This window comes from Capsella rubella, unplaced genomic scaffold (assembly GCF_000375325.1).
Source record: "Capsella rubella cultivar Monte Gargano unplaced genomic scaffold, Caprub1_0 scaffold_8, whole genome shotgun sequence".
Taxonomy (NCBI): Eukaryota; Viridiplantae; Streptophyta; class Magnoliopsida; order Brassicales; family Brassicaceae; genus Capsella; species Capsella rubella.
In genome coordinates this window covers 834197-856872 of record NW_006238916.1, presented here as the reverse complement: position 1 = coordinate 856872, position 22676 = coordinate 834197, and the positions used below count along the sequence as shown (strand labels likewise).

The 22676-nt window shown below is 34.2% G+C and overlaps 5 protein-coding genes across 5 annotated transcripts; 2 read left to right on the top strand and 3 right to left on the bottom strand.

Moving 5' to 3' along the window:
• The first annotated feature begins 764 nt into the window (after positions 1 to 764).
• On the top strand, positions 765 to 3436 carry LOC17874633 (protein ROOT PRIMORDIUM DEFECTIVE 1). Its single transcript, XM_006281747.2, has one exon. It carries the CDS (start codon positions 1256 to 1258, stop codon positions 2528 to 2530), a length of 1275 nt encoding a protein of 424 aa, XP_006281809.1. The 5' UTR covers positions 765 to 1255; the 3' UTR covers positions 2531 to 3436.
• Positions 3437 to 3845: 409 nt separating this feature from the next.
• Positions 3846 to 6328, bottom strand: LOC17875010 (anamorsin homolog). The gene is made up of 8 exons (XM_006280810.2): positions 6112 to 6328; positions 5560 to 5707; positions 5127 to 5293; positions 4953 to 5048; positions 4580 to 4739; positions 4370 to 4500; positions 4209 to 4283; positions 3846 to 4117 (listed from the first exon to the last, which is right to left on the bottom strand). Exons 1-8 carry the CDS (start codon positions 6196 to 6198, stop codon positions 4079 to 4081), a joined length of 903 nt encoding a protein of 300 aa, XP_006280872.1. The 5' UTR covers positions 6199 to 6328; the 3' UTR covers positions 3846 to 4078.
• A 1903-nt stretch (positions 6329 to 8231) lies between these two features.
• On the bottom strand, positions 8232 to 11416 carry LOC17875946 (calmodulin-binding receptor kinase CaMRLK). Its single transcript, XM_006279422.2, has 2 exons — positions 9901 to 11416; positions 8232 to 9027 (listed from the first exon to the last, which is right to left on the bottom strand). The coding sequence occupies exons 1-2, from the start codon at positions 11270 to 11272 to the stop codon at positions 8417 to 8419; spliced, it is 1983 nt and encodes a 660-aa protein (XP_006279484.1). The 5' UTR covers positions 11273 to 11416; the 3' UTR covers positions 8232 to 8416.
• A 7449-nt stretch (positions 11417 to 18865) lies between these two features.
• LOC17875707 (CBL-interacting serine/threonine-protein kinase 19) lies at positions 18866 to 20508 on the top strand. Its single transcript, XM_006282264.2, has one exon. The coding sequence runs from the start codon at positions 19030 to 19032 to the stop codon at positions 20479 to 20481; it is 1452 nt and encodes a 483-aa protein (XP_006282326.1). The 5' UTR covers positions 18866 to 19029; the 3' UTR covers positions 20482 to 20508.
• A 466-nt stretch (positions 20509 to 20974) lies between these two features.
• Positions 20975 to 22598, bottom strand: LOC17876246 (CBL-interacting serine/threonine-protein kinase 20). The gene has a single exon (XM_006279479.2). It carries the CDS (start codon positions 22394 to 22396, stop codon positions 21086 to 21088), a length of 1311 nt encoding a protein of 436 aa, XP_006279541.1. The 5' UTR covers positions 22397 to 22598; the 3' UTR covers positions 20975 to 21085.
• Between the last annotated feature and the right edge of the window lie 78 nt (positions 22599 to 22676).

Genomic DNA, 22676 nt, shown 5'->3' with positions numbered 1-22676 from the left:
TGATACAGTGGCTGCAGCCATGAAAAGAGATGATCTTTTCATCTTCAGTTTCTGCGCAAAAAAGACAAACAAGGAAGACAGTGTCATCGTAGGTCATTGTGAAATTAGAACAACAAACCAAACCCCTCAAACCAAAATTGGGCAAATCCAACAAATCAAATCCCTTCTATCTAGATAGCCAGATCTAGCAAAGACAGTAGGTTACGTGTGAACAGTTCATGAAACAAAGACGACTGCTGTCAATTAAACTCACAGACCAATATAGTTTCACCCTAAACACGCAAAAGACCAAAAGTGATTATTGGAATACTAGAGATTATAGTCTTAAAAACAAGAACTCCAAAACATCACTCATGAATCAGGACACATGATGAGCAACAGTAGCTAAAGCTTAAGAGTTAAACAGATCATCCAAAACAGACTCGTGAATTAGTATCCTAGCTGGAGCGAGCAACCATTTAAAAGATCAGATCCTATGATAAGCTTATGACTTGTCAGAACTTCGTCAAGAAAGCAAAAGGTGAAGAAACGTTTCTAAATCCAAATCTAAAGCATTCAAAAGCAGATTTTTACTTCCTTCTTCACGAATTAGCAAACCAAAAGTAGCTATTAACCTTCACTTTATATCACTAAAACCTCTGGAACAAGCCTATTTTGATTTCCCTCTACCAACCATTTGTTTTCGCTTGTCTTAATACTTCCCTAATCTCCAACAATGTTTCGTTTCCACAACAGAGAGAGACTTCAGAATCGGAAAGACTTACCTCAGATGTAGCAAAACCCTGACGAAGAAAAGCAATGGACTTGCTCAAAACCCAGAAACGAGAATGGTGGCTCCGTGACTGCAGCGAATCCAATCCGTAAAACCCACTTCGACATCTACAATGTAAAGCTCATTCCTTTACCAGCAATGGCGGAATCGTGTGGAATCGAGCGTTTCTGTGTTCCATTTGATAGTCGGAATCGAGGGGGAAGGGTTCGTGTTTTGATACAAAACATATCTCAAACGGTTTCGTTTAATATGAAACCGTCCGGTTCAATAGAAACCGTTCGGTTCGTTAATTTTAGCTCAATCTAAAACTTGTTTGTTGATTGTTGCTGATCTTGCTCCCTCTCCGCCGCTCTCTTGCTCTCTCTACCAAGAACTTTTACTGTTACCGAAACCCAAACTTGAGAAATGGCCTCTGGAGAAATGGTGATCTATGTTAATGTTTGAAAAGTGTTTCCTTTTTCCCCAAATTTACAGTGGTTAGATATGAATTCTCTAAAATCTTTGAGGTACAGTAGCATCAGAGAAGCTTTAACTCATCAAAATCCAATAAAGTCTTCATCTTTATGTCCCCTTTACTTGTACAATCAGAGAAGATGGTTAAAGCCTGTAGATTCAGCGCAGACTAGGTTAGAGAATCGAACGAGAGATCATAAGTTAGACAAACTCATTGCTCAGATTAGGAAGCAAAACGTCATACTCGAGATTTCTAAACTCATGTCTTGCAAAAAGCGTGGTCCTTTTGTGTCTTTGCAGCTTATGTCTCGATGGAAGAATCTGGTTGGTTTGAATGTAAATGTTGGAGCTTTTGTTGGTAAGTATCCTCATGCTTTTGAGATCTTTACACATCCCTTTAGGAAGAATCTGTGTTGTAAGATTACTGAGAAGTTGAAGGGATTGGTTGATGAGGAAGAGAATGTGATTAGAGAGTGTGAGGTTGATGCTGTGAGACGGATAAAGAAGTTGTTGTTGATGTCGAGAAATGGTGTTCTTCGTGTACATGCTTTGAGGTTGATTAGAAGGGAATTGGGTTTACCTGAGGATTTTCGAGATTCGATTTTGGCTAAGTATACTTCAGATTTCAGGTTAATTGATTTGGAGACTTTAGAGTTAGTTAATGGAGATGGTGATGATGAGAGTTTGTGTGTGGCAAAAGTTGAGGAGTGGAGAGAAGTTGAATACAGAGAGAAATGGTTGAGTGAGTTTGAGACGAATTATGCGTTTCCGATTCATCTTCCGACAGGGTTCAAGATTGAGAAAGGATTCAGAGAAGGGCTAAAGAATTGGCAAAGGATACCTTATGTGAAGCCTTACGAGAGAAAGGAGATTTCTCGAGGGTTAGAGAGATTTGAGAAGCGAGTGGTTGCAGTTATCCATGAGCTTCTGAGCTTAACGGTAGAGAAAATGGTTGAAGTCGAAAGATTAGCTCATTTCCGAAAGGATCTTGGAATTGAAGTAAACGTGAGGGAAGTAATATTGAAACATCCTGGGATTTTCTATGTATCGACGAAAGGAAGTACGCAGACTTTGTTTCTGAGAGAAGCTTATAGCAAAGGCTGTTTGATTGAGCCAAATCCGATATACAATGTGCGGAGGAAAATGCTGGATCTTGTGTTATTGAAAACGCGTCATTCGAGAAAATTGTTACAAACGGAGGGTGAAACTCATGAAGAAGAGAAGAGGGATGTTTTGATTGGTTCTGATGAAGATTGGGAAGGAGAGAGAGATGGAGATTGGGTCTTACCAATTCTGGGGAAATGAAGTTTGTGCAAAAAGTACCATTCAATTCCCAAAGTGTATCAGGTTGGAGTTGTTTGTGAATTAGATGATCCTCTCTCAAATCGTCCCCTGAAGACTCTCGGATGTCAACAAATCCTTCAGTGAGTAGTAAAGGTTTTATCCACCAGCTGGTAGCCGTGATTTGCTCATTGAAGGTATGTTAAATGCTGGCTACTTGGAATCTGCTAAAGAAATGGTGAGTAAGATGACCGAAGGAGGGTTTGTTCCTGATATTCAAACTTTTAATACTCTGATTGAAGCTATATCTAACTCAGGGGAAGGTTAATTTTGCATTGAGATGTATTGTACTGCTTGCAAGTTAGGTCTTTGTGTAGCTAACGACACTTACAAGATACTTACACCTGCGGTTTCAAAGATGGAAAGATTGATGAGGCGTTCTGTTGCTGAACAATTGTGTGGAGATGTGCGTTTCCGAGTTTGTATGCTCCAATAACTAAGGAAATGTGTAGAAATGGGTTGTTTGATGATGCCTTTAGCTTTTTCAGTGACATGAAGGGGAAGCTCATCCACCTAACAGGCTGGTTTACACAATGCTGATTACAATGTGTGGTCGTGGCTGGAAATGCGTGGATGCAGCTATAATAACTTGGTTGAGATGACAGATGGGGTTGGTTCCGATATCAAGACTGATGGGTTGAAGAATAGAACATTTAGAAGTTCAGCTTAGAGGAGTTTGATATTTCTAAACTTAGAAGGGCTTTTGAGGTCTCTCCTACGCTCTGATACTTAGGATTCTGTAGAATATTCAGCTCATTTTTCATAAGCTTGTCTAACTGTTGTTGGTTAGGTTACACTTGGGTTTGGGTAGGTTAGCTGGTCTCGAGACTAGTTTCTTTCCAGGAAAAAAGGCGAGATAGAAATTACACATTTTGCTGTCTCTTGTTTTTATCAATCTGTCAGATCATTATTAAGAGACAACATCTGACTTTATTAGTGCACAATCTACAGAGCTAACAGAGTCAAATAAACAGTGAAGCACTTCAGACAACACAATCTTCTGCATAATAATACATTGATTCGTCTGTTCCACAAATTACACATTTCACTTTCACCACTCTCACTTACGTTTCGTATCGTAACATTTCCACCGGTAAATTTGTATGCTCTCACTTCTCAGTGTCCGTATAGAAACACACATGGTCAATGATATCAGAGACTACAGTGACCACTGTCCACGACTACATATATAACCAAAACCAGTGTTTGAATCCAAGTTACTCCACAGACTAATTACAAGTTGCAAAAACCGAGGTCCAAGCCAGACAGACACAGATAGTTATTTAACGAAATGTGCAACTGTGCTTCATTAATACCAAGGTTTGTGCTTCGTGGGCAAAACCAACAATTTTCTATAAGCCTTTACTTTAGAGCCACAACACAAAAGAAGTACCAACAAACAAATTGTACGAAAGCACACCGTAAATGATGAAACTACTCTACAATTAGCAAAAGGTTTTGGCCTCGTTGAGAAACAACCATGTATGAAGATGCACCATTCGCATGGGTATATTATATGTCAGCTTCATGGAAGTTTTGAGATAGAGATACCTGAAGAGGAAGAAAAAGTTACATGAATGAGTGTATTCTTAAAAGGATTTACAAAACTTTACAATGGTTTATATATAAAGGATCACTTTACCTTCTCGCCTAATTTGAAGGGTGGTAAACCCTTGTAAGGGCATGTACCGCAGCGGAAGGCATCACCAAGCCCACACTGAAAGTATTATATAAGAAATTTTCAGTCATATGGAACCAAACATTTCAATGCATACAGAAAAGGATATGAACAAAGAAGCTTACGCTGCCACATGCTGATTGTGGATTCTCGATTTGATCCTCTGTGAGCCCTAGCTTCACAGCTTTCTCCTCAATCTCAGCTCTACCACAAACACAGTTCTTGCAAGCTTTTTTAGATGTCTCACAACCGCTGGCTGCAAAAAAAAAGCAAGATATCGTACACACAAGGGATGAATAAGGATAACAAAGATCATGTGGTTGGTCTTTAACTACCAGCAGGAAGCTGCGGCTTCTTCAGGTCCTCCTCTGTTAAAAGAGAATCTTCATCAATAAGATCCGAGTCATCATCTAGATTAACCTTTAAGAGGACTTTTGCAGACTTTTTGAGAGCAAATGATGAACCAATCTTCCAAGAAGGTTTCTTTGCCTTAATCTGCATTTGAAAACTGTTATATGGATGAGCCAAGTGATATATGCAAATTTGACAGATAAGTAGAATGAAGATCTCTTATCCTTCATGTTAAAGGCCTATAGAGTAAAGCCTGAACCCAAAAAACATGTTTTGATTCATACGTTCGGGAAAGAAAAATCGTTTCTACGTACTAAATGAAAAGGGAAGACAGACAAGGCATGTAAACATACTAACCCCAAAGGATAAACTGAATGTGGACAACTTGATTGATTTCAAATCAAGACACTGTGGCTCCAGAAAACCAGCCAGAGTAACTCTCCTTTGAATGGTCTGCAAGGAAGATGCCATAAGATTTAAGCAATAAGTGGTCAAATAAACCTATTACAAACACCAGATGCAGGACAAAACCTGTTGCATTTCTTCCATTTCACCTTCCAAATGCTTGCACACAAAAACCGTGCCACCAGGCTTCAAGATTTTTGAGAACTCACCACATATTTTATCACTGGGAAAATCAGAAGTTTTAGAAATGGCTAAAACGGCGTCCACTGAGGAAGAATCCGAAGGAAACTGATCTGCAAAATGATCAATAGTCCAGCAATTTGAGAAGAAGACACAAAAGAATACCCCAGCATGTCTACAAGTGTTGTCACCCAAGAAAAAAAGCACAATCTATTAGTCTTAAAAATTGCTCACCTCTCCATAGTAGAGACACGAATATTCTTATCTACATACAGTCCACACTAACCATATGATAATTAGTAATTACTACAAGTTCAACTGAGCAGTCAAACAACTATTTCATAATCTGAGCATAGAATAAAAAGGATCCGAGATTTACTCATTGTGGATGCTTGAGTAATAATGAGAGGATCACAACGTTCAATTCCTTCCTTTCCAAACTCTTTCATAATAGTTAGAACAGAGCTAACAGGCAGCACCACATCATCCGTCACAGCAAAAACAGTATTCTGATTCACCATCGAATCCTACAAAAACAAAATCCCAAACAGTAAAAGACAGAAACTTTGAAAACAAAACTCAACAGAAACGAAAGCCAAAATCATAAAAGAAACAACACTGTGTAACAAACAGAACTTTGAGAGAAGTTAATATTTCAAGTTATGACAACATAAGATATAATGCAACAAATCTCAAGCTCATTTGAGAGTTTCTCAAAAGAAACAACTTTAATACAACAGCCAACTTAAAGAATCCATGGTGATAATGTAAGGTTGATGCATAACTGAGAACTACTGAAATTACAATGGATTTGTCGAAAAAAGCTTACTTTACGTATTAAAAGAAAAAAAAAACTTAGTCGAATATTTCAAAGATTACTAAATAAAAACAAAATATGGATTTGGTCAAAAGATTAGAAAAAGAGATGGACCTCGAAGAACTCTCCGGCGTAAGCTTGAGCGAGCTGTGTCTTCTTGACCTGTCCCTGTAACTGTAACATCTGCTTCGGGCGAATCATCGGACTAAGTTTTGAGATATTGGGCCTGGAAGCCCTTCTTTATTCAATTTTAAACATGGGCCAGACCATTTCAAAGCCCTTCTTTGAAAGTATAATACGTTTTAGTGACAATGCAAAGCCCAATTAGGACGTTCGCACACATAAACACCTTACTTGGTATAGATTTCCTAACAGTGGTTTTGTCAACTTGTAAAAAAATGCTTTAAAACTATTATTTTCTTGCTTATTTAAGACATGCAAATATATTAAAGTGTTTTTGAACGTTAGAAACATCCAGTAAAACTATAAAAAGAAAGTGAGGAGATCAAATAAAGTGAAAAAAATTTAACCAAAGGAAGAAAGAAAAGTGAAAAAGAAGAAAGTCAAGAAGAGAGAATGAAAGGATGTGAAGATATAGACGTGACGAAAGTGCTAAGAATTAAGTACTTTGGTTTATCTCTTTTTGGTGAATGATAAGAACATCCACATCGAAATTTGATTTTTTCTTTTATTAAAGAAAATTCATATTAAAATAAATAAAAAATGTGAAAGCGGAATAAAGTGGAATTCATAACAAAACAAATAGATAAATATGAAGAAAAAAATAACAATTTGGATCAGAGAGTCCATCAGAAAAAACAAAGTGAAGGCAGCCAAGAGAAGAGAAGAGAGTATAGAGGCATATAAATATCAATAGAGAGTATAATATATCGTGTTTGACGTATAACTCTGGTTTAATTTTGTTGTGTGAAACCAATCATGGACTAGCAAATTAAAGAACATTCACTAGTACTTTTTTTTTTGTCATCTCAGTAATTAAATTACAAGTTTATCGGGAACAAACTCTCCTTTATAAATTACAAGTTAAATTCACTAGTACTTTTAATTACATGTAATAAAAGCATTTTTGTTTTAATTTGAGTTTTAAGTTATGGATAAAACAGACTAAGTTTATTTGTATGTAAAACAGTTTGTAATAATTATGCGGTAAAAGAATGCTTTATAATAACGTAGTAGCTGATAAAGTCGACTAAGTTTATTTGTATGTAAAATCGGTTTATAATTTATTAAATTTGTATATAAATTTTCGTAATAAAAAATTACAAAATTAAAAAATAAATCTTTGATTTGTACTACTCTGAATGATACTTTATAAATGATAAATTAAAAATAGTACGATATATAAACATATTTGTCTATCTCAATCATATATAGTAACCATTTTCTACTCAACAATTCAACTCTAAATAACCTAAACTATATCTTATTGTGAAGGTATCTTATTCGCTAGTGTATTCTTTTGAAAAGAATAATATGAATAGAATACTTGGAGTAAAATATGGTATGCATAGCCATATTATCGTAGAAAAGACAAACAAAAAAAACCAATAAGCTATCTCACCAGCTTCTCTGCAATTATCTTACCAATACTTTTCCACCTTACCCACTTTGTTTTGTCTTCCCTCTTCTAACATTTTCCTTCTCATTATTCTATATATCACATGGAGTAGTAGTACGGCTCCAGAACAATATATCGTATGAATCAGAATTGTCTTCACAAATCGGTAACATATATATAGTCATGTACATGCATGTTGGTTTAAGATGCTTCTTTGGATACCATCAATATCTTTTAAGCTATGGCGATGATATCATTTTTGGTTTTTTGGTAATGGTCAGGACATATAGAGAGTTGATTCTTTACGTTCCGGGACCTCATTTTTTTTGTAAGTCATTGTCAAACCCTGATTTTATTCGGACTGACGTATCAACTAAACACACTAGTTTTCATTGAGATGACAACTAACGTGTCAATACCAAATTCTAATTCTTTTTCGAGCTAAGTCGTTTCAGTCTTTCAGAGCGTCAACCCAATAATCAGAATCTCATGTTAATTAGTGATTATTATGACCTATTACATTCGTGCAAAATGAATCATCAGGAAATTTTAATGCTAAACCATTATATTATAAGGCTTTGTTGAATAATGTTTATGTAAATTTGGATGTGAAAAAATGTAACTTTTTTATCAAATAAAAATTGCACTAGTTAAGAAAATTTTGTCAATTTTTAGAAATATTTTTTCTATAATTTCCAAAAAGAAAAAAGAAAAAAAAAATACAAAGTAACTTTGACAAAACCGCATGTAACTCACACACCACAACAATCGCACAACACTCGAATCTAATTAATACTCACATGATTTATCTTAAACCAAACTTTTTCTCACGTCCCTAACTCAACGCGAAACAGTACGTATGTCTTTAAGAAGACCCAAGACTTGTTGCATTGTTGGTCGCTTCCCTGGCGTATCAGCCGTGCAAAAGTAACCAACCCGAAGACTCTCGACCATCTCATTAACCGATTCTCCAACCGCTAATCGCAATCTCGAATCAAGAGCTTCTTCACCTCTCCTCTCCTTAACCAACCTTCGAACCGATTTAACATTCTCATCACTCCCTTGCTTCCCGGTTAACAACTCAAACAAAATCACCCCGAAACTATACACATCGAATTCTACATTGTTATCATTGCCCGTTTTCGCTATGTTGTTGATACCAAAATCCGAGATCCGCGGCTCTAGGGTTTCGGTTAAGAGGATGTTGGTAGCAACTAAGTGTCCATGAGTAGTACCAACATGATGAAGATAGGCTAAACCACGTGCAACCCCAATGGCAATACGGTGACGTATAAGCCAGTTTGTTTTCTCAGGAGACGAGTCTCCGACGTGACTCTCCCATGTATCAGCACTCCAATCTTCCACGTTGGTTTCTCCAGCCGGAAGCTCGTGTAACCATCGGTGAAGATCTCCGTTTGCCATAAATTCGTATAATATAAGCTTCTCTTTTCCTAATAATCAATAAACCATATTATTAGTTAGAAACATATGTTTTCATTTTTCCTATCTAAGAAATGACTAGGAAAGCATTATTATTTAGCATATTACGTAAAGAGAAAATATTGTTGAGACCCGACAAGCTAATATATAAAACCTATACGAGTCCCAAAGCATAAGGATGTGACTTGTCTGCACATATTTTAAAGTCAGTCCACTAACAAAGACACCAAATGAAACAACCCTAAAAACAAGTCGTTGTAAGAATCTATCACAAACACACACATACACATTACTTTATTCATATTTTCTCTGGAGAAAACTTTTTGGAATAATTATACGTTTTTACGTTAAGTTCACGAAAATTCATAAAAGAAAAAAAAAATCTAGTAATCATGGCACAAAAAACATATTAGATTTTTCTACGTAACGTAACATCATTACACAACTGACAAATTTTATTTTTTCTCGTCTGTACAATATGCTACTGTGCATACTACTAATGAATACGACACCGTTCAGCATTTAATGCCCTCATTAATGTTTATCCAAAAACCCGTGAAAGTAGAGACAAAAATTCATTAAATGACGTCTACGCCTCGATATTTTTTCTTTTTTTGAATTTCAACCCCCAGCAAAATAAAAAAAAATGTTTATAGAATAAAATAGTCAAAACCTAGTCCTTCATATATAGATATATTTATATTTGGTTCTAAATTAGCTTATTCCACCAATTAAAATTTACTTTGTTATTTATAGCAAAATATATACAGTATTTGCGAATTGGTAGTAGAAGAATCAAAGTATATGGGGTTTTAAATCAATTCCAAAACTTTAGGTCATAATTAATAAGAAATAAGAACTATGGGGACAGATTAGTTTAGTACCTGCGATGCAATAACCGGAGAGAGTCAACAGATTTGGATGTTTAAGCCGAGTCAAAGCTTCAAACGCAGTAATGGCGTCGTTTTGATCAACGTCTCTGATCTTTTCAAGCACTTTGATTGCCACGTGGAGATCTCCTGGTAATACGGCACGATAAAGCGGACCACAAGTGCCGTCAGATATAACGGACTCCGTTCCGAAATGTGACGTGGCAACAATCAGATCCTTGAAAGTAAGATTCATCAACGGCTTAGATGCCATCACAACCGGAGCCGCCGTTGGTTCTTTTATATCGGCGACCCATGACGAACCTGACTCCGTCCCGAATTCGAACGGTCCAGATTTATCCATCTTGTAATCCATCGGTACTGGGTTCGAAATCGCCCATCTCGTTTTCATCTTCGCCGATTTCAATCTACGGCGGATTATAATTATGGCCACCGCGAATATTAGGATTACCAAAGCTCCTAACGAAGATGACAAACCGATCACCAGAGGAGTGTGTTTATGAAAACGGTGAGTTTTGACGGGTCGATGACGTGGCGGCGGAGGATTCCGGTGAGGGAGACTATGGAGAAGGTGGTGGTTCGGGATTTTGGAGTCGTTGAATACGAAACTGCCGCCGTGTGAGAAAGCCGATTTGCCGAATTTACGGTATTTGTCAAACCCGACCGAACCGGAAAACCGATTTGCAGATAAATTCAAGAACCGGAGATGGTTGAGATTCGGAAAATCAACCGGAAACGAACCGTTCATTGAATTCTCCGATAAATCCAAGTAATTCAACGATTTTAAACCGGAGATTGGTTTAACACTGCCGTTGATTTTACATCGTGAGATATCGAGATGGTTTAAACCGGAGAGAGAAGCTAAACCAAGTGGCAAAACACCGAGATTGTTACCAGAGAGATCGAGAGCTGTGAGGTTAATAAACCCGGTTAAGTTAACAGCGTTTGTAAACCGATTGAACGAGAGATTCAACTTCTGAACAGAAGAAACAGAACCATTAACCGGAATCACTCGTATAGAGCCACCAAACCGATTCCGGGAGAGATTAACAGAGACGAGACCCGGTTTAGACCAGAGCCAAGTGGGAATAGAACCATGGAGAGAGTTGTTGGAGAGATCAAGAACACGTAAGCGCGTGAGATTACGCAAAGGGTTCCAAGAAACGGTGCCGTTTAGGTTTCTTGACGGAAGCACGATTTGAGTGACGGCGGCGGAGCAGTTAGAGGAGGAGGAGAACCAAGAAGAGTTGAAGCCGGAGACGTAACGGAAAACTCTGCTTAACTGACGGAAGTCTGTGTTATTATGACAAGAAGCTGAGTGTGAGAAAGAGACCAGTGATAAGAGAAGAAACAACCTTAGAAACATGTTTGTTTTAGTTTGTTGTTGAAGGTTGTTCTTCCATGGAAGATAAAGAAATGGTGAAGAGAGATAGAGAGAGAGAGAGAGGGTTTAGTAGTTGCAGTTGTATATGAGAGCCGAGAGGAGCTGGTGAGGTTTATCAGAAAAAAATAAAGTTAGAGAGAGAGGGAGAGAGGGAGATACATACAAAATACATATACAATTTGATATCTATTGTTAACGATGACGTAAATTATGATGTAATAAATAAAAGTCAAAATGTTTATAAACTACTAGCAAATAAATATTACTATAAGTTTTCAGAAGGTATAAAAATGTTGTAGTTTCTAGTTTATCAGAACATGTGGTTACATGAATATAAGATTTTTGTTCTGTGTCGACGTTAAAAAGGTCTTTATTTTGTTTTGGATTAGAAGATTATGTAATCATGTGTTTAATATTCATCATTGTCTTTTATAAGGTACTTTTTTTTCTCTTTTGCTTTTGTAAAAAGCGAAAGTTAAATTAAAGTTTATATATAGAAACTATTTGCATCATTGAGTCATTGAATAACTTTGTGGTAAATAGGAACTATTTGCATCATTCAAGAAGTGTCTATATATACAAATTATATCAGACTAGACTTTGTAAATCAACTTGTTTTAGTGACCCAGATAAATTGATAATTGTGTTTAGAGGCTTTTTTTTTTTCCTTTCACTTTTTTCAAAAGAAAGAGAGGCAAAGAAAGAAGAAGAAAAAAAGTACCTCGTAAAGATAATGATGATAAGTACATGATTGGTATCCGATAAATCTAAAGAGAAATCATGCAATTCATGACAAATATGTATATACTTCAAACAAAAAATGATAGGCAATAAATTGGATTTAGTTAGTGTAATTTAATTTGACCATTAATTTGATAATTAAAATTTGGTGCACAATAACATTACTTGTGTCTTTGTTTTAAACTGGATGTTCACCTTGATTTTTCCAGTTTAATTTTGACATTTATATACAAGAAACGTGTTTCATACTATAGTCACGTCAACCATAAAATACAAGTTAAGTTTTATTATTCGATTCTATCGATCGTCACTAATTTTTGGGATAAAAAAACAATTATTCAGAAAATGCAACATTTAGTTTACTATATTAACGAAACAATACTTGCATTGTAGTAGCAACTAAATCCATAATAGGAATCTTGTATAAGGTTGCATGTGATATAAAAGTGCAACAACTTGCGTATTTCTAATTTGAAGTATGTTTAGTATATCGTTGTTGTGTTATGGGTTTGAAAACTCAAGTGAAGTAAGCAAAGGGGTATGGTTGGTGCGATGACTTTTGTGTGGTGGTTTGATGCAGATGTTGATATATAGAAACGTGGACCCTATATATATATAGGTGTGTAATTTCATGTAGGAGTATTCAATCATATTTAAAAGTATTAATAAGGATTATAAATTTAGAATGGTTGCAAACGTTTATAGATTAAATCATTTTAGTTTTAGCTAACATTTTGTAAATTACTATTCGTTATGGTGCAAATTACATATGATTTCTTTTAATATGCGAAGAAATTACATATAAAGTAATCTAATTTTGATGTTTTAATCCGTTTTTGTCTGCGATAGTCATTCAAAACCTAAATCGAAAACGTGTGTTTAAGAATTTACTATTTCTTCTGTTTGCATTGTAATAAATGTTTCAATTTATTACTATTGGTTATTTGTTGATGAGTTTGGTTGAAGAAAGTAAATAATGGGTGTAGTTGACAACAGAGATAAAATGAAAAAAAACAACTGTGTACTTTTTTGAATAACTCTAGTGTTTGTTCATCCAACATTTCGGTTATTGAATGATCAAAGTTTTACATTTAACTTATTTTAAATAAATTAACATCTTAAAGTTTGATTATATTGATACTTGTGTAATAATACGACATCGCTGTCCAAAACATTCCCGTGAGAAACCACACAAAATCAAAGTTGTGTTGAATTACATGAATTTAATATTATAGTTAGTGTTGTTGTTACTACTTTCAAAAATTTCAAACATTCGCAAGTTTTATGACTTTAAGAAATGTGCACCGGAGAAAAAGACTATAGTTTAATGTTGTAATTGACATAAATTAGTGTATAAAAAAAATACGGTACATGTACCAAGGTGTACCAAGGAGATCGGTTGGATCGGATTATATGGAAGCATATATATTTTATGTATATAATAGTTTAAACTTAATTAATCTAATAGTGTAAAGATAAGCAACTTTTTTAAATAATCGTTCACAAGACCACACAAAATATATATATACATATATATATATATATATTAGTGCAGAAAAACATCCTGATTATTTTCTTAAACTGATAATGATTGATATCGTAAACTGATATGCTGATCAGAATGGTTTTGACAAATTAGTCGGGAATCGGGGCAGGTTGGTCCACGGTATATCTGCAAAAAAAATCAAATACATAGAAGCGGTGATATAAGGAAACTATTCTGCCTTTACTAGGTCCGCCACTGGCTGAAATATCGTCAAAACTGCTCCAACCGAATGTTTTTTGAGAACATCAAATGCTTCATCTATCGAGTGAAGTCTTTTGTAGTCTTTGATATAGGCACAGTTAGATAGATCACGATGTGGATTTGGCTAATTCACAAAGCATCCTATGAATAGTCAATCAATCTCTCTTTAAATACCGTTATCCATAACATATGTCATGCCCAGAACCGTGCAAGCATTATAAAAAAAGAAGCTGCCGCTTCTGGCATCCATTTTTGGAAAAAAAATAAAAGCATATATTTATTAGTAGTGTTATATAGTTTATTCCCAATAAAGATGATATAAATAATTAAATATGAGAAGATGTGTTTATAAATTGTATGTTACAACGTTAAATACTCATACATAAAGAAAATTTGGAAGCAAAATATTGGTTCATCTAGAATTTAGTTTAAAACATGGACTTATAATATGTTTAATTATTGATTAAAAAGACACATATGATTAATTAAAAAATTAGAATAATATTTCCCTCTTCTATTAAAAGAGAAAATAAACAGTTAGGATACATATTTGCTAAATTGCTAACAATACAGTGACTAACTTTTTATTTAAAGTTTTTTTGATCAATTTTTTTTTGTCAAAGTGTCAAGTTAAAATTAATTATATTTTATTTGCTATATTTATTTACAGTACTCTGTTTTGGTTAAATATTTTTTAGAGAATTTTATTTAGAATTGCAAGTAATCATTGTATTTTGTAACTTTATTATCTTAAAGGCGTCGTTAACAATTTTGTAGGGAGAAAAAAAATATGTAACTAATACTTTGTTTTAGTTCTTTTTTATACGAAAAAATGTTAACTTGTGTAAAAAATTTTGTATTGTTTAAACCAAAAGTTTTTTTTTATCGTTTCTGATACTCATTAACCTTCGCACGACTCTGGTCATGCCAGCTTCGCGCGCTAGACCAGAACAACAATGGTATACATTTTGTTTCTTGTGGACCGTTCATCTCTTAAGTAGTCTCGTATAATCAATTAGATCCTGAGGTGAATAGAGATCAGTTTCACGTCCATCAAGAAGCCTTATAACACGTATAAGTTCACTCACAACGATTGCCCAGCACACATCTTCCAAATCATACAAAACAAAAAACAAAAGGAGTTAAAAATTTACATATTTCAAAGAATTTTCCCTAATTAAAACTATTTCAATATCATATCATATCATATCTTATCTAAACAGTAGTTGTATCAAGTTTTGTTTTAGAAATTCTCTCCTACCTACCTTCCTATATATTAATTACTAATATATGTCTCTGTATATCATATAATCATCTTCCTCTACAAGATATTCATTTCTTGAAGATTTTCATCCAAATTTCTCTAGCAACTAGGATGAATGAATTGATTTTAACAAGTACAATATTTGGACATAAAGTATATCAAATTTCTCTAGCAACTAGGTTGAATGAATTGATTTTATTAATAAACTTATATTAGTGTAATCCTAATACTAATATTTATTTGATATATATTGTTAACGATGATGTGAATTATGATGTAATAAATAAAAGTCAAAATGAATATAAACTAGCAAATAAATATTACTAAATATTACTACAAGTTTTTCAGAAGGTATAAAAATGTTGTAGTTTGTAGTTTTAATAGAACATGTGGTTACATGAATATAAGATTTTTTGTTTTGTGTCCACCTTAAAAAAGTGTTTATTTTGTTTTGGATTATATGGAAGCATATATATTTTCTTATCAAGACATTTAATGATTTTTTATGTATATAATAGTTTAAACTTAATTAATCTAATACTGTAAAGCTAAGCAACTTTTTAAATAATCGTTCACAATACCACACACACAAAAAAAACCTTATAATTTTTTTTTTTAAGGGGAAATTTCAAAAATACCCCTTTTCCAATATCACTTTTTAAAAATACCCTTATTCATAGATTTATCAAAAAGCCATTATAAAATTTGAAATTTATCAAAAACATATGTGTAAACTTATATTTATAGACACAAATTATCTTTATATGTGTGTAAATTTTTATATATATTTTATAAATACCGTATTAATACATTTTAAAAACCATTTAAAAACCTTATAAAAACTGTGTAAACCTTTTAAAAACCTTATAAAAACATTATAAATGCCGTTTAGGACCTTTTAAAACCTTATAAATATTTGGATTTAGTCTTCTAGTAGTAATGATGACCTCGATGTACCTTATTAACCATATAAAAGTTTATAATTTTTCATATTTGAAAATGGGTATTTTTGAAAATAGATAGAAAAGAGGGGTATTTTTAAAAAAGGGTAAAACAAAAGGGGTATTTCTCAAAAATTCTCTTTTTTTAATTGGAGGGATTAAGTCCTTAAGTTAAATTACTTAAACATTTAAGAGTTTTTGTCAGACTATTATGTTTTTAAACGCATGCGGTTGAGCAGTCTTAGATAAAACATATACTAAACCAAATCCCATATTCCTGTTTTTATATTTCACTTTGTTATGAGATTGGTGTTGAAAAAACAAATTGATCTTTTTGGCTTTAGATATTCTCAAACAAAAAGTCTAGATTACCTCTAAGACATTTATGTATTCATCACATAAAATTTCATGATGAGTAAAACATTGAAGTCAACCCATTACATAAGACTTGACTTGCTCGTCTTCTACATATTGCAATAAAAATGTTTGTGGATACGCAAAGTGATTGATGTACGTTCGTACTTGGCCATTCTTTTGTGCGAGTCTCCTCTCTAAAGTATTAACGAGTTATGTGGTGCATATGGTTTATATTAAGATAACCTTCGTAATAATTAACAAGTAATTAACTAAAAGAATATTAAAGAAAGAATAGGATTGGGGGAAGTTCCAAACAAATCCACTAAATCCCAAGACAAAAAGATCCATGAGAATGCCAACTAATATTCCACAAAAAGTGTCTAACACATTCACATTCTCCTTGAGCAGCCCAACCTAAAAGTTAAATTCCACATTCTTTTATTTTATCATTTTTAACCACTCACCCCAACATGGTTTGGTCCATGTGCTTCCTTATATATATATATATATATATATAAATATATATATATAAGTGTGTGTGATTCTTTGTTCTATTTTAATGTTTAATTGGGTTATTCTTATGTTTGGAGCTTTGACCGGAGTTTTATGGTCTGATAATTTATATTGGCTTGTAATCTTCTTTGGTTGGGTAGGATGTTAAAGTTTCAAAACTCTAAACTCTAAATTTTAAATTTTAAATAGTCGGTATTGATTTGTTTTTGTAAATACATTATAGATTAAAATTTATCCGAATGAGAAAAAATTACAATATTAATAGCGGATAATTTTGGAATGTAAAATATGTACTAAACCGTTATTAATTCATTTGAATCGATCTTCTAAAGTTGATAGTAAAATCACAATTTTGTAATAGATAAATTACATTTAGGCTGAATTCATTCAGTTTGGACTTAGAGGCCCATTATAAAAAAAATCCAGCCCACTTGATAGGTCCATGATTATGCATTGACATAAATCTCTTTCTTATTTATTTTTGCAAACCCAACAAAAGATGGCCTTTTTGACATAAATTTAAAAATTCTCCACAGAGAAAAGTTTTAGAAAATTTGTTCTTCGAAACTATATACATTGGAAAATTTTATCAAACCGCATTAGAAACAACTATACATATAAAAACATAAAAAAATTAACATTATATTTTTTTCGAAAAAAGAAAGAAAAAAGAATTGATTAATTGAAGTTTTACTAATCACACATTCACACCTGTCGATAAGGGTTTATTCACCAACCACACCTGTGACCTAATACTTGCACGTTATTATCAAAATTTACGATCCAAAAAAAACTTATGATTCAAATCTCTATAGCAATCTTAATAATAATAATTAACAAGATTTTTTGTTAGATGGGTTTGGTAATCTATCAAATCCTGCAAATTAGTTCAGTTTCACGACAAGTGTAAGCTTTTCATTTTGTCACTTTGCTTATATTTAAATCTTGACCGACCATTATGTTATGTTTGACTTCCACCCCCACCGAACTTGCCTTAATAATCTCATACCTTTGACTTACATTTAATTTGGTTTCTTTCTTTTTTTTTAAATATAAAATCAATTAATATTAAATGTTAAATTGAGCTGACTACCAAAATAATTGTTTTCCTTCAAATTTGTGTCATTCTATGCATAACATAACGAGAATGGTACGTAATTAGTGGAATTATATTATATAAAACATAAACCAATGTTAAGTTTTCTAATTAACCTTTTTTAATTAGGTGATACGTCAATTTCAAATTAGTCATGTGTTAGAATTAAGTACTGTCTACTCAGTTACCAACATAATTAGCCACTTTTTATTTTATTTTATTTTATTCTGTGGTGTAAATTTATAATACTATCTTAATAGTATCAAACATCTAATGGTTACATTTTATTCACAGCTGTCGTTGATTCGTATTGAGACAAATGAGTAGGCAAAACACACGTAGAAGCTAAAAAAAACAAGAAATCATTTATAATTGAATATTCTATGCTGCCAAAGATGTGATCATTTTCGTTTTTTACTCTTTTATAAAATTCTGTTTGGAAAAATATGCTCATCAGTGGCAGTACTTGCAAATTGCGATGCATGCATCTAGGTGTTTTAGGGACCTTTCAAAGAGACTACGTTGTGAAGTCTTAGATCCGAGTCTTGATGCTTGGAGATGCTCTAGTCACTTGTTTCAAGATTGATTACGTTACAAGTCGAAAACTCAAAACCTCTTGGTGAAACATTATAAATTCTTGTCATATTTACTTAAATCCAAAATTATGATAAATAATTAGTCATATATATATCCCATTGATTTTTCTAATATGGTAGAGTATTAGCCATTTAGGCAAACAAGCTAAATCCGTTGACCAATAGACTTATATATATATATGCGTAGGTGTCCATGACCAAAGCTGAGATTTATTTGTATATACACTCATTCTTTGGTCAGAAAATTTTGTATTACCAATTCTGAAACAAATTCCAAATATACTCAAAATACAAAATCCTATTTCTGGAAAGACAAAACCCTAAAAACAGAACAGATACAGAGAGAGAAGAAGACAAGAGAGAAAGAGAGACAAAGATCGTCTTATTCTTACAACCTCATAAGAATCAAACCAAACAAAAAGAGGCGACCAGTTTCTCAAAACTCCGATCTCAAAATCCGAATATTGAGATCTCTCCCGTTTCAATGGCGGATTTGCTGAGAAAGGTGAAATCGATAAAGAAGAGGCAAGATCAGAGCCATCAACAATCTCTGATCCTTGGCAAATACGAAATGGGTAGGCTTCTTGGCCATGGAACCTTCGCTAAAGTTTATCTCGCAAGAAACGCTCAAACTGGAGAAAGCGTAGCGATCAAGGTAATCGACAAGGAGAAAGTTCTTAAAAGCGGTCTAATCGCACATATCAAACGCGAGATCTCGATCTTGCGTCGTGTTCGTCATCCAAACATCGTTCAGCTTTTCGAAGTCATGGCTACCAAATCCAAGATCTACTTCGTAATGGAGTACGTCAGAGGAGGTGAATTGTTCAACAAGGTAGCTAAAGGAAGGTTAAAAGAAGACGTCGCACGTAAATATTTCCAGCAGTTGATCTCCGCCGTATCGTTTTGTCACTTCCGCGGTGTTTATCATCGAGATTTGAAACCGGAGAATCTTCTCTTAGACGAAAAGGGAAACCTAAAAGTCTCTGATTTTGGTCTTAGTGCTGTTTCTGACCAGATCCGACAAGATGGGCTGTTTCATACGTTTTGTGGTACGCCTGCTTACGTGGCGCCGGAGGTTCTTGCTCGAAAAGGCTACGACGGAGCTAAGGTTGATATATGGTCTTGTGGAGTGATCTTGTTTGTGTTAATGGCGGGGTTCCTCCCTTTTCATGACCGGAATGTTATGGCTATGTATAAGAAGATTTATAAAGGAGATTTTAGGTGTCCGAGGTGGTTTCCGGTTGAGATTAACCGGTTGTTGATTCGAATGTTGGAGACTAAACCGGAGAGACGGTTTACAATGCCGGATATTATGGAGACTAGTTGGTTCAAGAAAGGTTTTAAGCATATAAAGTTTTATGTTGAAGATGATCATAAGCTTTGTAATGTTGTTGATGATGATGAGATTGAATCCGTTGAATCGGTTTCCGAGAGGTCTTCTATGGTTTCTGAACCCGATGACTTTGAGTCTTTTGATGGGAGGAGAAGGGGAGGTTCAATGCCTAGACCAGCTAGTTTGAATGCTTTCGATATCATTTCGTTTTCGCCAGGTTTTGATCTTTCGGGGTTGTTTGAAGATGATGGTGAAGGCTCTAGGTTTGTATCTGGAGCTCCTGTGGCTACGATCATATCGAAATTGGAGGAAATAGCCAAGATTGTGAGTTTTACCGTGCGAAAGAAGGATTGTAAAGTGAGTCTTGAAGGTTCAAGAGAAGGAAGCAAGAAAGGTCCATTGGCAATTGCTGCTGAGATATTTGAATTGACTCCAGCTTTGGTTGTTGTTGAAGTTAAGAAGAAAGGAGGTGATAAATTGGAGTATGATGAGTTTTGTAACAAGGAACTGAAACCGAAACTGCAAAATTTATCTTCGGAAAATGGCGAATCGGTTTCTAGTTCGCGTTCTTTGCCGGCTTATTTACTTTCTGATACTGATTAGGAAGATGAAAAATGAAATTTTTTTGTTCTTGTTGTTTTAGATTCTTGAATCATATGTGACCTTAACAAATTGTTATTTTCTTGTTCTTTGTATGGTGTGTGAGAGGCATTAGAATTTAGACCTAAAGAGAGAGTGGTGAGATATGATTCATTGATGTGTAGAAAGGGAAAACACAGATTAAATAAACAAGTTTGTTGTTATTTTGTGCTTGATCTTTTACAATTTTTGTTTTTTTTTTTTGCTTTAATTTCATTATATATGTACTCGATAAACTTTATAACAAACTCTAAAATGTTGTTGAAGTTTTTAACAATGTGTGAAAGAGTTAGTAGCCATACCATTAGCTAATTCACAATTGTGTTTGTTCTGTTAAATGTGTTAAATTCTAGTGGCCGCACCATTAGCTAATTCACACATTGTTTTGTTTTTATTTTTCCTCTACTTTAAAAATCTTTGTGTGACTATTGCCCACAGTAAAAAAGTAACAACAATCTAAGATATATGATGATGATTTCCAGCCATTATCATAAATCTCACAATTTGAATAGATACTGAAATAAAAACAATAAAATCAAGAAAATATTATTGAGATGCAAAAATAACTTCAAACAATCTTCTCATTGTTGCTATTGTTGTTGTTTCCTTGCCATTTCCAAACAATATCTTTCAAAGAAGGCTTAAGCTCACTATCACAAAATTGCTTGTACTCCATCGTATCACCTCTACTTTTCTTGAACTCAACCATATGAAAACTCTTTGTCACTTCATATATCTCAACGTCAATCGCAAGCTGTCCTTTTCTTCCTTCTCTCTTATCTTCCATCTTCACTCCTACATTGCTCTTAGTCAAATTGAATCTCTCATTAATTGTTGCAATCTCTTCGAATTTCGACACTATCTCTTTCGCTTCTTTCTTAGTTGTGAACTTTGACTCTGATCTCTCTTCTTTCTCAAACAAACCCGAGAGATCGAATCCTTGAGACAGCGAAGAGATCAGGTCAAACGCGTTGTAACACATCGGTTGTACTGAGAACGCTGCATGGACATCGCTGAGCAGCGAGTCGATCTGATGACTATCAGGAGATGTAGGCGTTTCGATCTTCTTGTAACCCTTTTGAAACCAAGAATTCTCCATAATTTTGTCAATCTTGATTCTTGAATTAGGGTTAGGATCAAGAATCCGAGACAACAGCTTCTTTACTTCCGGAGGAAACCAATTAGGACATTTGAATTCGCCTTTTGAGATTTTCCGGTACATGTCCACAAGATTTTGCTCGTGAAACGGAAGAAAGCCAGCTAATAACACATACAACACAACCCCACAAGACCAAACATCGGCTTTAGCTCCATCATAACCTTTCTTACCTATCACTTCAGGAGCCACATAAGCAGGTGTTCCACATGTCGTGTGAAGCAAGCCATCTTGTTGCTTCGAGTCTCTCAACGCGCTCAACCCGAAATCAGATATTTTCAAATCGCCATTTTCGTCTAGAAGAAGATTCTCCGGTTTGAGATCACGGTGGTAAACTCCGCGGCTATGGCAATAATCGATTGCTCCGATCAATTGCTGGAAATATTTTCGAGCAATGTCTTCTTTAAGCTTTCCTTTAGAGACTTTATCGAAAAGCTCACCTCCTTTAACGTATTCCATAGCGAAATAGATCTTGGTTTTGCTAGCCATGACTTCGTGGAGGAAGACGACGTTAGGGTGACGAACGAGACGCATCACTGAGATCTCTCGTTTGATTTGATCGATTAATCCGACTTTCACAATTTTATGTTTGTCGATCACCTTGATGGCTACGCTTTCTCCTGTTTCCATGTTGCGTGCGTAGTAAACTTTTGCGAATGTGCCTTGACCTAGAAGGCGACCTAATTCGTATTTTTGCATCAAAACGATGCCGTTTTTATCCATTTTTCTGACGGCTGTTTTGGTGAACAAAGGAACTTGATGAAAAAGCAGAAGAATGAGTTTATTGAACAACTTCGTCTTGGAATGTTTTTTCCATTTACTTAGAAGAGATAGACAACGCTCAAATTCTGTAAACGTTCATGTGAGGAGAAAAAGTATAATTTTCGAATTGTTTTGTTTGGTTGTCTTTTTCTTCTTGGGTCTAAATCTTGCATATATTTAAAATAGTAATGCTAAAAAAAAAAATACAAGAGGAAAAGATCTTAGAGTTGTGTGGTCGTGG

Bases quoted from the DNA above. Each gene is read 5' to 3' on its own strand.
- LOC17875707 (XM_006282264.2), top strand. From the start codon at position 19,030: ATGGCGGATTTGCTGAGAAAGGTGAAATCGATAAAGAAGAGGCAAGAT.
- LOC17874633 (XM_006281747.2), top strand. From the start codon at position 1,256: ATGAATTCTCTAAAATCTTTGAGGTACAGTAGCATCAGAGAAGCTTTA.
- LOC17875946 (XM_006279422.2), bottom strand. From the start codon at position 11,272: ATGTTTCTAAGGTTGTTTCTTCTCTTATCACTGGTCTCTTTCTCACAC. The intron at 9,028-9,900 runs GTACTAAACTAA...ATTGATTATTAG, and splicing joins CTCCGGTTATTGCATCGCAG to GAAAAGAGAAGCTTATATTA.
- LOC17875010 (XM_006280810.2), bottom strand. From the start codon at position 6,198: ATGATTCGCCCGAAGCAGATGTTACAGTTACAGGGACAGGTCAAGAAG. The intron at 5,708-6,111 runs GTCCATCTCTTT...TTGTTTTTGTAG, and splicing joins ACGCCGGAGAGTTCTTCGAG to GATTCGATGGTGAATCAGAA. The intron at 4,501-4,579 runs GTAGTTAAAGAC...TTTTTTTTGCAG, and splicing joins GAAGCCGCAGCTTCCTGCTG to CCAGCGGTTGTGAGACATCT.
- LOC17876246 (XM_006279479.2), bottom strand. From the start codon at position 22,396: ATGGATAAAAACGGCATCGTTTTGATGCAAAAATACGAATTAGGTCGC.